Source organism: Microtus ochrogaster, linkage group LG1 (assembly GCF_000317375.1).
Source record: "Microtus ochrogaster isolate Prairie Vole_2 linkage group LG1, MicOch1.0, whole genome shotgun sequence".
Lineage (NCBI taxonomy): Eukaryota > Metazoa > Chordata > Mammalia > Rodentia > Cricetidae > Microtus > Microtus ochrogaster.
Genome location: NC_022027.1, coordinates 3123121 through 3136138, shown reverse-complemented (window position 1 = coordinate 3136138; position 13018 = coordinate 3123121). Strand labels below are relative to the sequence as shown.

Sequence of the window (13018 nt, the reverse complement as noted above, 5' to 3'; positions counted from 1 at the left end):
CAGTGGCAGGGAAATTCCGGTGTAGGGGACTCCGGGAGCAGTGCGGCAGAATTCCCACCTGACCCCACCTAGGGGGACTCATGAGGCCGGCGCAGCGACCTTTCCTGTCTCCTTCCAATCCCGGCCTTGTAGGAGTCTCCCGCATGCTGGATCAAGTCTGTTCTGCTTGGTCAGAGAACAGTGGCACAAACCGAGCGAGGAAGCACGTGCCCGCCAACCAGGACCAAGCTACACCCCGGAACCCTCCCGCAGGGCACGGAGCCCCGCCCCTCAGGGTCACTACCCTGCCAAGTTGTAAGCTTGTTTTTCTTTAGCCTTGTGCTTCCCTCTGGTGATGTCACCTCCCTGGAACCCATCCCAGAAGTTGTGAAGGAGGAGCCCAGGGAACCAGGGACTAGGAACCCGTGGGCAGCCCACCTCTGCTGCCGGCACTGCAAAGATTTTTAAATGACTTTTATTAAATCCTTATAAAACAGAATACAAAATCCTGGCGTTGACAGTCGGTGGGAAAGGAGTCTGTTGTGGTCTTTCCAGCTGGCAGGATTGAGCTGAAAGTGCTTGCACGCCCCGCCCTAAAGCAGGTCTCATCTTACAGAATCCAGCATGGTTGGTGGCCAAGCCATGGATGTCTCTTTCACAGTTAAGGGGTCTGCCCCGTCCTCCAGGTTGGACACAGAGAAGACCAAGGAAGTGACAGCCCTGCAGGGGCTAGTCCTCGGGTGCCTGGGAGCCCCCCGGGGGTCTTTGGAAATGTATCCCAAGGCAGGACTGAAGGCAACCTCTCCCACTGTGATGATCCTATGAGACTGGGGAGGAGGGTGCTGGGCAGTGGGTATCCCAAGCCACCACCCACCAGACCCCAACATTCAAGTACTCTTCAAGAACAGGGAAGCAAGTCAAATTATTTCTTAAAAAAAAAAAAAAAAAAAGCCTAAACTAAACTCAATAAACAATCTTGACCAAGGGGTTTTGAGCCAGGAGCCCTGGAGACACCTGAGCAGAATGTAGGGCAGGGTGGCCTGGTCCCCAAAGCCCCCCCTCCCCCACCTCCCCGTCCAGCAGGGCCACGGAGAAAATGGGAACTCGTATTGCATAGTAGCTCATGGCTAGAAACAGCCCCCAGGCCTGGGGCACTGCAGGCCCACCCAGTGCCTCCTCAGCCCTGCTCAGATGCCCAGAGGGAGGCCCAGGCAGCGCTGGCTCCTTTCCTGAAGGTAGGCACCCCCCACCCTGTCCTTGGGGGCAGAGGAAGGTAGGGACCTCTGAGTGTGGCTACAGCTCAGGGTAACATAAGGGAGCCAGGAGAGCTCATGAACCCCAGGGGCAGCATCGGGCAAGCTGTGGCCATGGTCAGGCTGAGCCCTGAGAAGGGGCACTCAGGTGCCCTGGTGGGGAGACACACGGGGACTTGTCCAGCACCTCTCCCGCCATGGTGGAGCTGGCTGGGCACAGGTCCTCAGGCCCTGCTCCTGGGAAGGGGGACTGGCAGCTATGGGTCTCTTCCAGGGCAAGGAGCTAAGCAGCCTGGGAGGAGATTTTGATTGTCAACCCTCCAAAGGACAGGGCAGGTAGGTTACAGGGACTGGGGAATCAAGCAGGTGCGTTGTCCCCATCTGCCCCAGAGGTCTCTATCTCTATCTCCTGCCCCAGACCCAAGGGTGCTCTGGTGGGGACAGATAAAAGGGCCACTGCTCACCAGGAGAGCCTGTCCTGACGATACTGAGGGCTCGGGAGAGGTGAGGGGTGCTGACCCTGCGGGACCCCCAGCCCTGGAAGACAGCAGAATGGCTGGAGTGGAGGTGGGGGTGCAGGTGGCAGGAGCTTCACAGTTTACAGGCGAGCATCGTGGGGTGCAGGCTGAGTGGCCCAAACCCTCCGCCCTCCTCCTGGGCACTTGCTTTCAAAAGTGGTAAAAACAAAACCAAACAAAGCCAAATAGGCAGGGCAGGAGTTGAGGACAGGGAGAAAAAGAAAACACCTCCCAACAGAACCCTACATCCCCCAGTAGGACCCAGCTGAGCTGGTGCCTAGGATAGCAAGGGGCAGGGCACCCAGGTTTCTAACCTTCAGGCCCTGCAGGGCAGGGGCGTATATACAAGGGGCTGGTGGGGGTCAGGCACGGTCCCCCACAAGGACCACGGGGGTACCAGACAGGCTTGCCCTCTGGCGCCGCTGGGCCAGCTTGGACTGGGAGGGTGGGGACAGCTGCAGGCAGCGTGAGGTAGCTCGGATGACCACGGGCTGGTCCTGCCTGGCGTCCTCCTCACACTGGGCCAGCTGCCGGTTCACGGCAATGGCCTCAGCCGCGAAGGACGTGAGGTCTTTGGCACAGCTGTTCCTGGGAAGATGGGGGATTGTCACAGGAGTGTACCCTTCTCTACAGCCCCGTGAAGATACCCACCCTACTTCCAGTACCCTTCCAGGTGCCAAGACCCTCAACGGGAGCTGCTGAGTCAACTCCCAGGTCACAGCACTTAGGAGCCAGGTCCTCACTTAGGCCTCTGTGGCCCTAATATCCCAAGGGGCTCATTGCTACGGTACCTGCTGAACATTGGAAGGGCTCTGGCTTAGGTACCCCTAGCACCCCAGAAAAATAAAAGGCCAAACACACACCCCAAGATAGCAGGGCTCACCTCTGCAGAACCAACGGTGTTGGTAGGGTGTTCTCTGGGGCACACTGCAAGAAGGAAGGGCAGGGTTGGGGGTCAGAGGGCACTTGAAGGGTCTTGGCCAGTACCAATCCATGCTCACCATTGCGAGACCCTACCACATAACCCTCTGTACAGTTCCCAGCTCACCCTATCCCCTTGTCCGTCCCCAGAAAGGGTGAGTCACTTTGGCCTGGGGACTTTCAGGGATACCAACTCGGCATTAAGAAAGCAAGGTGCCCGGAGTGGCAGAACCTCATTGAGGAGTCCAGTGACCGTGGCCAGACAGTCTGAGCTCAGCTGGGCAGGGAGGGTGCTCGCTGGCCCCATTGGAAACCACTCCCAGTCATGATGCTGGACCCTTTTGTATGCTTAATGTGAGGCCCCAATGCCCACCAGACAAAGCTGGGGCTCGGAGACCCCTGCTCAGGCCCCACAGCTCACCCCCTGCACCCATGGGTGCTGAAGGACTTGGGCAGCACTCAGCCTCTGCTTGGCATCTCGGACTAGCAGTTTGGAGATGAGGTCTTTGGCGGCGAAGGAGATGTGGGCCCAGTCCTTGTCCGGGAACTCATACTTTCCCTCCTGGATGCTTTCGAACAGCATGTTCTGGGCGGGGGAGAGGAGTCACCCCATTCAGACCTGGCCCCATGCAGCAGTTGCAATGGAGGGTGGGCGGGGCCCCACAAGGACAGAGTGCGAGGGACGCTGGAGGAGGTCCAGATGCACAAGGGCAGGTAGCACCCTGGTTTGTTCTCAGCACCCAATGGTTGCTCACAACATCTCTCCAGCCCCAGGGGACCCAATGCCTTCTTTTGGCCTCCACAGGCACCGAAGATTCACATGGTACACATACATACATGCAGGCAGAACACACAAATTAAAAAAAAAAAATGACTTGGGCCTGAGGGTTCAGTCTGAGGTCCTGGTTCCCAGGGACAGCTACAGCAACCTCACTTCTCATCCCAGGGACTCAGGCAGGCGCACCTGGCAGGCTGGGCAGGCTTCCCCTCGGTCCCAGCCGCAGTCGCTGCCGCAGTGGCCCACGAAGGGCGGGTAGCCGCTGAGCAGGATGTAGAGGATGACGCCTAGGCTCCACAGGTCGCAGCGCTTGTCATAGATGCTGGCCTCCTCGCTGAAGGCCTCCACCACCTCTGGGGCCATGTACTCAGCCGACCCACACTGCGGGGCGGGCACAAGTCAGGAGAGACATGAGGTCCAGCCAATCAAAGACTGATGCCCCCCCCCCCATCAGCAGGGATGGGGCTGACTCCACCCCCAGCCTGCCAGTCAACCCACAGCTGTTGCCAAGCAGAAGGCCACGTTGGCAGGGGAAAGCTGTGGAGCCAGCCTGGCACCTGAGCCCAGAGCCCGCCCCGCCCCGCTCTCACCGGGGTGAGCAGCTCAGGTGTGGAGATGGGAGAGCAGTCTCCGTTGAGTTTGATGCCACTGCCCAGGTCAAAGTCGCAGATCTTCACCGGGGAGACCTGGGGGTGGGACCAGCACTGTGGGAGCTCTGGCCTGTAGGGCTCCCACTGCTCTAGTCTCCCAAGGGAGGGGTCAGTCAGGCGCCTTACCTGGTTGGGGTGCTCACACAGAATGTTCTCGGGCTTTAGGTCTCTGTGGGCGATGCCTAGGGAGGTGGAGCAGGGAGTTAGGGGCAGGATCCTCTAAAGCAACCAGGGCCTGGGGCAGTCTCCACAATCTTCCACCACACCTTTGTTATGCAGGAAGTCCAGGGCACTAGCCACGTCCTGCACCACCACGCTGGCCTCCAGCTCGTTAAAGTGGCGCCTTCTGTGGATGTGGCTCAGGATGGACCCTGTGGTGCAGGCCAGGGGCAGCTAGGTCATCTCTGTAGACCAGCCAGCCCCCAGCACCACCTCCACACCGTCAGAGATGCCCCACCCCGAGCTCTGACCATTGGACAGAAGATACAGCCCCAATTCCCATCTCCAAGCTGGGGCCCTATGGAAGGTGGTCCCCAGCCCCCACTCCAAATCCTCCCCCACTAGCACCCACCTCCGCGCATCTTCTCAAACACCAGGTAGAAGCGGTCCTCCCCCTCAAAGAACTCAATCAGCTCTAGGACATTCCTGAGTTGGGAGGGAGAGGCAGAAAAGAAACTGAGGCATCCCAAGGTCCTAAGCACCTGCTGCCCAGTCAGGGAGGCGACACCCTCATGGTGCCCACAGAAAGGTATCCACAGAAAGCCTGTATTTCTGGCTGAGCCCAGCCCTTCCCCTGCTGAGGTGATAGGCTCTGGAGAGATGGCCCAGGCAGCCACCTTACCTATGTCCCTGGCACTGGTACAGCATCTCCACCTCCCGGAACACCCTGCTGCGGATGTGGCCCAACTGCTTCTCGATGATCTGCGACGCAGGGAGGAACGGGGCACCTGGAAAAGCTGCTCAGACGCAGCCCGAGGGAGCTGGCAAGCCTCCAACGGGCCCACCTGGACACTACATAAACTTGACGCCAGAGCCTGGGTCCTCAGCTCGGAAGGACATAGCTGGCCCCAGGACCTAAAACTTCCTAGTTGTGGGAAGCAGCCAGCTCTCCACCCTAACCCAATGGCCTCACAGGACTGCTTGAGGCTGAATTCCTACAGGAGTCCTCTCTACCAGGTGGCTGCCACCCCTGCCCCAGCAAGGGCAGGGCCAAGCAGTCTCAGCTCCCATATGACCCATGCAACAAGGCAGTAAGCTACCTGGCTGCCAGCCCAGCCAGTACCATACCAGTCCTTCCTCTGCTCCAGACCAGATGGGGAACTGGCCCCAAGGGCCTCGGTCTGGCTCAGGCCAGCAGTGAGCCTGAACTTCAGGACGCCAGGCCCTTTGTACCCAGTAGAAGGAAGGCCTAGAAAGCACCAGAGAACCTTTGCTCCAGGAAAAGAGGGGTCCCAAGGACTCCTGTGCTCCCTAGGCTGGTATTCTGACCCCCTCACCTATCAGGTGGAAGGTGCAGGGTCCCACTGCCAGGATATTGTCCCAGTATTTGGTAACAAAAACCCATCCCAAGCCAGGTGGTGTGGCACACGCCTTTAATCCCAGAACTAGGGAGGCAGAGGCCAGTGTAGTCAAGAGTGAATTCCAGGACAGTCAGGGCTACACAGAAAAGCCCTGTTTCAAAACATCACCTCTCCTAGATCCCAAAAAAACAAAACAAAAAAAACCCCAAAAACCAAAAAAACAAACAACAACAACAACAAATCCCACCAAGGGGCCTTCTATCACTAGAAACCAGACCTGGAGGATGGTCTAAACATCCTGCATCAAACTAATAAAACTCAGCCCCCTCTTGGGGAAGTGGGGTCAGCTCCACAGGAACCTCTATACTCCTGGCCCTCCCTAGCACCCCCTCCCCTCCAGCCACCCCAAATCTGGTCCTCACTACCTCCTATGCTGACACCCCCACCCCCACTGTCCCAAGGTGTCAATCATCACCAGGGACACCAACAGGAAGCCCCCAGGTCCTAGCACCTGTCACTCTGGCTCACAGCAGGGAGAAGCCACCAGTAGTGAATCCAGTTTAGGCTACCTGCCCACTCTGGTCCTCAGCTTCCCTATCTGCCCATGACAAGTGACAAGGCTGCCCAGCAGGGTCCCCAGGAGGACAGCAAGCAGCTAAGCACCTGCCTGGGAACTCCCAGGGACCCCAGCTCTGACACCCCAACTTCCAGAATATGACTCATCCTTTTCCTTCTCTGGCACCCTGAGACCAGGAGCCCCGCTAGGCTGCAGCCGACCAGTCATGTTACAGGGCTTTTTCCAAGGTCATAAGGTTGTACCAGGCCTACAGGGCTCTAGGCACATGTGGGACAGGGAGCGGCAGGAAGGCTGAGGGTCCGTCCTCGGTTTCCGCAGTACCCAGGGCTGCACTACCGCTCCAAGCCAGTCATCCTCAGAGGCAGAGGACCAGCATGGCCTGACAGAAGTTTCTAGTTCTTAGTAACCATGCTAGGGCTCGCTGGCCTTCAACACACGGAGTGGGCAAAGGCCAGCTGTCATCGTGCCTTTCCGACTCTAGGTCTGACCTGGATTTCTAGGGTGGCCTGAGTCACAAGTTCTGGGGCCATTTTTAGATACTGGTTTCCCATGGCTGTCATCTGGGGGCTCAAAGGCCACTGGCCCCTGGAGCGGCCGCAGCTTACCTTGACAGCATACTCCTGGTTGCTGATCAGATTGACACAGGTCTGCACACGAGCATGGGCCCCTTCTCCCAGCACGTCTTCCTGCAGCTGGTAGACATCTGGTAGACGAATGGAGAGATGAGGGACAGTAGCCCAGTGTCCCCTCCTCAGCAGACCCCGCACCCACACCCACTCACCTTCGAACCTGCCTGAGAAGCTGTCGGTAGCCCGACAACGTTTCTTCTTCCGGCCTCTCTTCTTGGCATCCGGAATGTCGATGGGCTGGCTGGAGGGCATGTCTGCAGAGGACAGAGACCCAGACGTATACAGCCTGGCAGAGCCTGCCTTCCACAGGGACCCCGTATCTTGCCCACTTTGTGGGTACTCACCAGGTCGAGCCTCACACTCTGGGCTGAAGTCAGTGTCCCCGTGCTGGGTGGGGTCTAAGGAGAAGGCCAGCTCGAAAGGACTTTGCCCCTGTTGGGGGGAGTACGTTCAGGGTGGTTCTGCCAGAATGCGCAACCCAAAGACCACTCCCTCACAGTGCTGAGGCAGAGGGTGAGCAGCACCCGGGGCCCTTGAACAACCCATAAGCACTCAGGACAGGACAGCGGCTGTCTTTGCCCTCCAGACTCAGGACATGAACTTTCACAAAGAAGTGTCTCAGGCCGGGAGATGGTGGCGCACGCCTTTAATCCCAGCACTCGGGAGGCAGAGCCAGGTGGATCTCTGTGTGAGTTCGACCAGCCTGGTCTACAGAGCTAGTGCCAGGACAGGCTCCAAAGCCACAGAGAAACCCTGTCTCGAAAAACCAAAAAAAAAAAAAAAAAAAAAAAAAAAAAAAGTGTCTCAGGACCTCAGTGGCAGGCAACTGTGCGAGGCAGAGTCCCTTGGGGTCCACAGGATCCCGACTCATGAGTTTTACAAGGAGACACTGGGCCATGTGGTTGTCACCTACTCCTGTTACTGGTTTAGTGTAGGAGGTTGCCAGTGACCAGAGAGAATGGCCCAGCCCCGTGTCCACCACACTGAGGGACCCTGTTGCCTGGCTGTGGGGAACATGATCTTCCTCTTCCAGCCTGCAGCTGAGTGACAGGAAGTCTAAGCCACACGTCCTGCCTTCTCTGCTCAGGAGAATGAGCATGCCTGTCTGCCCAGCTGACTGAGGGCTGACCTCAGGGACAGGCGTGGGATCAAAGGTGGAGGCAGCAGCAGGGAAGCCTTGGGCGGGACTGACAGCCTGTTTTCCCACAGCCTCCCAGCCTATCTCAGGGCCACACCCTTGGGTTTAGGCCTCAGTTTCCCTGTGGCACAGGACACCACCACCTCTATTCCCTATGCTATGTGCTCTTCCTCCCACAAACATGAATGCAGTGCCTGACCTCTGGGAGTCTTGGGTAGGGGCATTTCTGTGTGCCATGGCACCCTCTCAATGTACTATGTAGATCCAAAACCACCTAACTCATGATGACTGTTAACCCCAGGGTCACCGATTTGGCACACATAGCCAGTGGCAAGGGCTCACAGGCAAGACACCATTGGTATGTGTCCAGGGCCTGCCCAATCCACAGCCTGCAGTGTCTGAGAAGCCTCCTTAGGGCGGTTAGGGTCCAAATGGAACACCAGAGGACCCAGCTGCCAGAGGGTGGAAGGGAAACACTGCTTCATCCTGGGGCTGAAGTCACCAGGGGGGTCTGCAAGCTGGGAAACTGAGGTAAACCCACACAGACAACGAGACGTGGACCATGAATGGGTGTGGGGAGCCTAGGTGAAGTCATTGCCCCTTGGAGACTATAGTGGAAGGAGCCAGACGGACAGCAATGTAGGAGGGCCTTGCACGCTGACCTGCCCCCAGCAGGGAAGAAAGAGGGCACACACATACAGTACTCTGATAAGCCTTGGCACCCGAAGACCCAAGGCAGCCATCTGCACTATTCAAGTGGTGGGGGGGGGGGGTGGCGAGCAACTAGAAGAGAGGGTGAACCAGGTTTGAGATCAAAGGCCAGCCATGGCACCTGCAGCATGACCCCAGCCCCGTGACGTTCCTCTGGGTGGGCTGTCAGGTGAGACAGGAGGCAGCTGTCCCCAGCTCTGGGACCATCCATGAGTGAAAGGGGTCGGCCACTTGCCTGTCCCAGCCTTTAGCTGAGAAGACTGAGAACCCTGCCCAGGGATACCAGCTGGCTGGGGCATCCCTTTAGGGAGACCCCGATTTGCACATTAAAGAAAGAAAGCAGGGCTGGGGCTGCAGTTCAGTTTGTAGAGCACTTGTCTAGCAAGTGTGAGGCCTCAGGCTCCATCCCCAGCGCCTCTTAAACTCCAGAAAGAAAAACAACAGAAAACAGAGAAGTAAACCCGGTAGGACTGGACGGCGTGCCTCTCTACCCAGCCGCAGAGGGTACTTGAGGGGCAGTGGCTGGGCTCCAAGAAAGCAGCCACATAGGGTACGATTCCAGAAGGCGATTCCTCAAGGGACCAGTCTCTGTCTGCCTGCAGGGCCACCCACCAGTCCCATCTCTGCACGGAAGGCAGCCTGAAGTCCCGAGTGTGGTGTGGAAAGTCCAGCCTGGCCCAGCTAGCCTCCCTTGGGTCTAGCCAAGGGCCTTGAGTCAGCAGGCCTGGCGGGAGGTGGCTAGAATCTTCCAGAAAGCTACGATTTGCTTTGGCAGCCTTGTAGGCCCCACGTGTGGACCCCACCTAGGCTCACACAAAGCCCCAGGAGGGTAAAAGCCACTGTAAGGTGACATTCTCAGATCTAGCTTTCATTTCTGCTCAGCCCCAAAGCAGCTGACCGAGGAGAACAGGCATTTGGGGCAGGGGTGGGGCAGCTGGCCAGCGGCACTGGCTGGCCAGGCCTGGGAATTCTTCCCTATCTGCATGCTCCTCCCACAGGGGTGCAGGCGTGTGTGTGTGTGTGTGTGTGTGTGTGTGTACAAACACACACTCTCCTGCCTTCTCTATTGGGCAACAGGTCCCTGCCCCGGGAAGCCATTACATAATGCAGCCTTCCGGGTGGGGTGGGCAGGATGACATCACTGCGTCCCTCAGGCCAGGCCCCGTGGGGGGCTCTGCCTAGCACCTGCCCACCTTCATCACCCCCAGATTCACTCATCTAAGAAGACTGTCAGCCACCATTAACAACACTGCAGAAACTTCCTGTTCTGACAGGAAATAACAGTTTGGGCCAGGGTGTCTTGAGGGAAGGCATACACAGGCCACCACCGGGTGTCTGTGTGGGGAGTTGCAGTGGGGCATTGCACACCAATGCGCCCAAGGGTTTCCCCACGAGACAGCAGCCTGCTGATCCCGACCAACCACACACAGCCGTGGAGACGGCAGAAGACAGACAGGGCTTCCCCGGGACATATATACACACAAGTAGGGAAGAGAACAGACTGAGAGATCACAACAATCACAAGCAAACCTGGGGGAGTTCCTCAGAGACCTAGCCGCAGTTGATGCCCTCCCAGCCAGAGCAAGTGGGGTCACACACAGAAAGTGGGGTGGGGGGCAAGGACTGAGATCCGACGGTTTGCAAGCGACATGGGAGCCACCAGTCACACTCAGACGGACGGTCCTAGGCAGCTGGGGACAGGGCTGTAGCCTGCGACAAGCGCACAGATCATAGAGAACAAAAGTAGGGTTCACCTGAGACTACACATAGAAAAGGGACGGAACTGAGGTGATAGAAGCCTGGGGCAGGTGCTGAAGGGAGAGTTAGTAGATGGCCAGAGACCGTGCTGCAGCCTGCTGACTCTCCCAACCAGCACAAAGCAGGCTTGGAAGTTGCAGGAAACAGGAACACAAGATTTGCCTAGGATCACACACCCAAACAGAAGACCAAACTGACCAAGCTGACTGCAAGGGACTAGGAGCGACAAGCCCGGTGTGTTTAGGGGGGAGTCCTGGAAGAGAGAGAGCTACTAGGTGGCAGGGGACAGGGCTGCGGCCTGCTGACCCCCACTGCCTCCAGCGCCGAAGTCCAAGGCAAGAACCCCTCCCAGGCCCTGCACAGGCTCATCCGTCGCACCCGCTACTGCGGTGGGCCCCCCGGACAGGACCCCCTCACCTTGAACGAACGGTGGAAGCCTTGAAGTTCGGCTGCTCTCTTCTGCACCATCTTCAGTCCGGGCCCCGCCAGCGGGGGAGGGGACGCGGGGCCCGGGGAGCGGCCTGGGACGCGACCCTGCGGGCGGAGGAGACAAAGGGCCGGCGCTGAGCGGGGAGCTTGGTCGGGCGGGGGCGACCGGGGCTCGACGGAGCTCCCGCGCCTGGCTCGGGCTTCCCTCCTCCCTCAGGAAATATCGCCCTTGGCGCCGCGCTCACCGAGGTCGGACACCAGCCTGGGTCGCAGTGCCGTCACCGGACCTCGCACAGTCCGGACCCCGCTTCAAGGACTGCGCGGGGAACAGCGCCGCCACCGCCGCCACCGCCGCCGCCGCCGCCGCCGCCGCCACCACGGACCCCTCCACTGGGCCACCGCCGCCACCGAGAGGAGCCGCGCGCGCGGCCCGCGCGGCCGCTTTTATAGGCGCGGTCCCGGAGTGGACCCGCCCCTCCCTGCAGGCCCCGCCCCCTCAGGGAACAGAGGAGGCGGAGCTTCCAGGGGGCGAGGGCTGCTGAGAGAAGAGCAGGCCGGGGATGCCGAATGCGGCTGCGCGCTCCCCGCGTGAGGGGCGGAGCTTAGCTGGGCTCCGAGTGCCGCTGCGCAAAGAGCGCGCTTGGGACGCCGAGCGCGGCTGCGCACTTCGAGCTTGTTGGGGGGGGGGTTAGACTCCGAGGGGCGTGGCGGGAGGAGCATTGAGGAAGCGCCGAGTGCGGCTGCGCGATCCGGACCCGGCGGAGAGGTCTGTGTGGGGCCTCCCTCGCTCGCGCCTGCGCAGAAGGGTCTTCAAAGCTTCAGTCTGGTCGTTGAGTCCGCCCTCCTCCAGTCCCAAACAGTTGCTCCCCTGACTTCCGCTGCAGGAAGTTCTGAGCCCTGTCCATAAGCCTGGTGCCTAAGGAGGACAAACCCGCCCTGGTTTGACCTAGAAACTAGAATATGGATGCCCTTGGCCTGTGCCATGGCTCTCTGTTGAACTTCTCGGGTCCTTGGAGCACTTGGTGGGGGTACTTGGAACAGGAGAAGCCGGGATTCCCGATTCAGGTTCTGATACCGTCAGACTCAGTTGCTTGTGTGAACAGCGTTTTCCCTCTCCCCGCCAGTTTGTCCGAATGAGGACTTGGCTTTCCCTAGGGAATTGGGAAGCCAAAGGAGAGAAGTCCCTGACGCTATCCTGAGTGTCATTTTTGTGTGTGTGAGTCCGGTGTGTCACTTGAATGCAGATGCCTGAAGAACCTGTGCAGGGGTGAAGTTACAGCTGTGGAAACCGCCTGATGTGGGTGCTGCGACTGAACCCTGAGTCCTCTCCAAGGCCCTGAGCAGTGGAGGCGCTCGGGAGACAGGGGCAGGCGGATCTCTGTGAGTTCGATGCCAGCCTGGTCTACAAAGCAAGTTCCAGGAGAGGCTCCAAAGCTGCAGAGAAACCCTGTCTCAGAAAAACAATAAAATAATAATAACAACAAGGCGTAACCTCTGAGCCATCCTCTGAGCCATCGGTCCATCTCCTGAGCTTCATCGTCTTTGTTAGTAATTACATCTGCAGAGATTTCTGTCTCCAAATCAAATCCTCATATACTGGCATAAGGTTCATGGCATGGACAGATTGGGCAGAGGACATAACTCAACCCAGGGCAGTCGGCGGAATTGGTTCCCAGCAGACAGAAACAAGGACCTCAGGGGGTTGGAGAGATGGCTCAGTGGTTAAGAGCATTGCCTGTTCTTCCAAAGGTCCTGAGTTCAATTCCCAGCAACCACATGGTGGCTCACAACCATCTGTAATGGGGTCTAGTGCCCTCTTCTGGTCATACACACAGACAGAATATTGTATACATAATAAATAAATAAATTAATTAATTAATTAAAAAAAAGATCTATGTGTCATCATGCCCAGTGGTAAAATAAAATTTTTAAGAATTAAAAGGGGGGGGGCTGGAGAGATGGCTCAGAGGTTAAGAGCCTGCTCTTCCAAAGGTCCTGAGTTCAATTCCCAGCAACCACATGGTGGCTCACAACCATCTGTGACAGGGTCTGGTGCCCTCTTCTGGCCTGCAGGCATACATACAGATAGACTATTGTATACATAACAAATAAATAAATAAATATAAAAAAAGAAGAAAAAAACAAAACCATGAACCT

General features: G+C 58.0%; 1 protein-coding gene across 1 annotated transcript; it reads right to left on the bottom strand.

Annotated features, from left to right (window-relative positions):
• Positions 1 to 448: 448 nt before the first annotated feature.
• Positions 449 to 11200, bottom strand: Mknk2 (MAP kinase interacting serine/threonine kinase 2). Its single transcript, XM_005359039.3, has 14 exons — positions 11107 to 11200; positions 10850 to 10966; positions 7170 to 7257; positions 6978 to 7079; positions 6802 to 6899; positions 4941 to 5020; positions 4671 to 4744; positions 4366 to 4470; positions 4226 to 4281; positions 4040 to 4135; positions 3636 to 3830; positions 3093 to 3257; positions 2634 to 2677; positions 449 to 2338 (listed from the first exon to the last, which is right to left on the bottom strand). Exons 2-14 carry the CDS (start codon positions 10898 to 10900, stop codon positions 2113 to 2115), a joined length of 1380 nt encoding a protein of 459 aa, XP_005359096.1. The 5' UTR covers positions 10901 to 10966; positions 11107 to 11200; the 3' UTR covers positions 449 to 2112.
• Between the last annotated feature and the right edge of the window lie 1818 nt (positions 11201 to 13018).

Bases quoted from the DNA above. Each gene is read 5' to 3' on its own strand.
- Mknk2 (XM_005359039.3), bottom strand. From the start codon at position 10,900: ATGGTGCAGAAGAGAGCAGCCGAACTTCAAGGCTTCCACCGTTCGTTC. The intron at 7,080-7,169 runs GTGAGTACCCAC...TGTCCTCTGCAG, and splicing joins AGAGTGTGAGGCTCGACCTG to ACATGCCCTCCAGCCAGCCC. The intron at 4,471-4,670 runs GTGGGTGCTAGT...CCTGCACCACAG, and splicing joins GTTTGAGAAGATGCGCGGAG to GGTCCATCCTGAGCCACATC.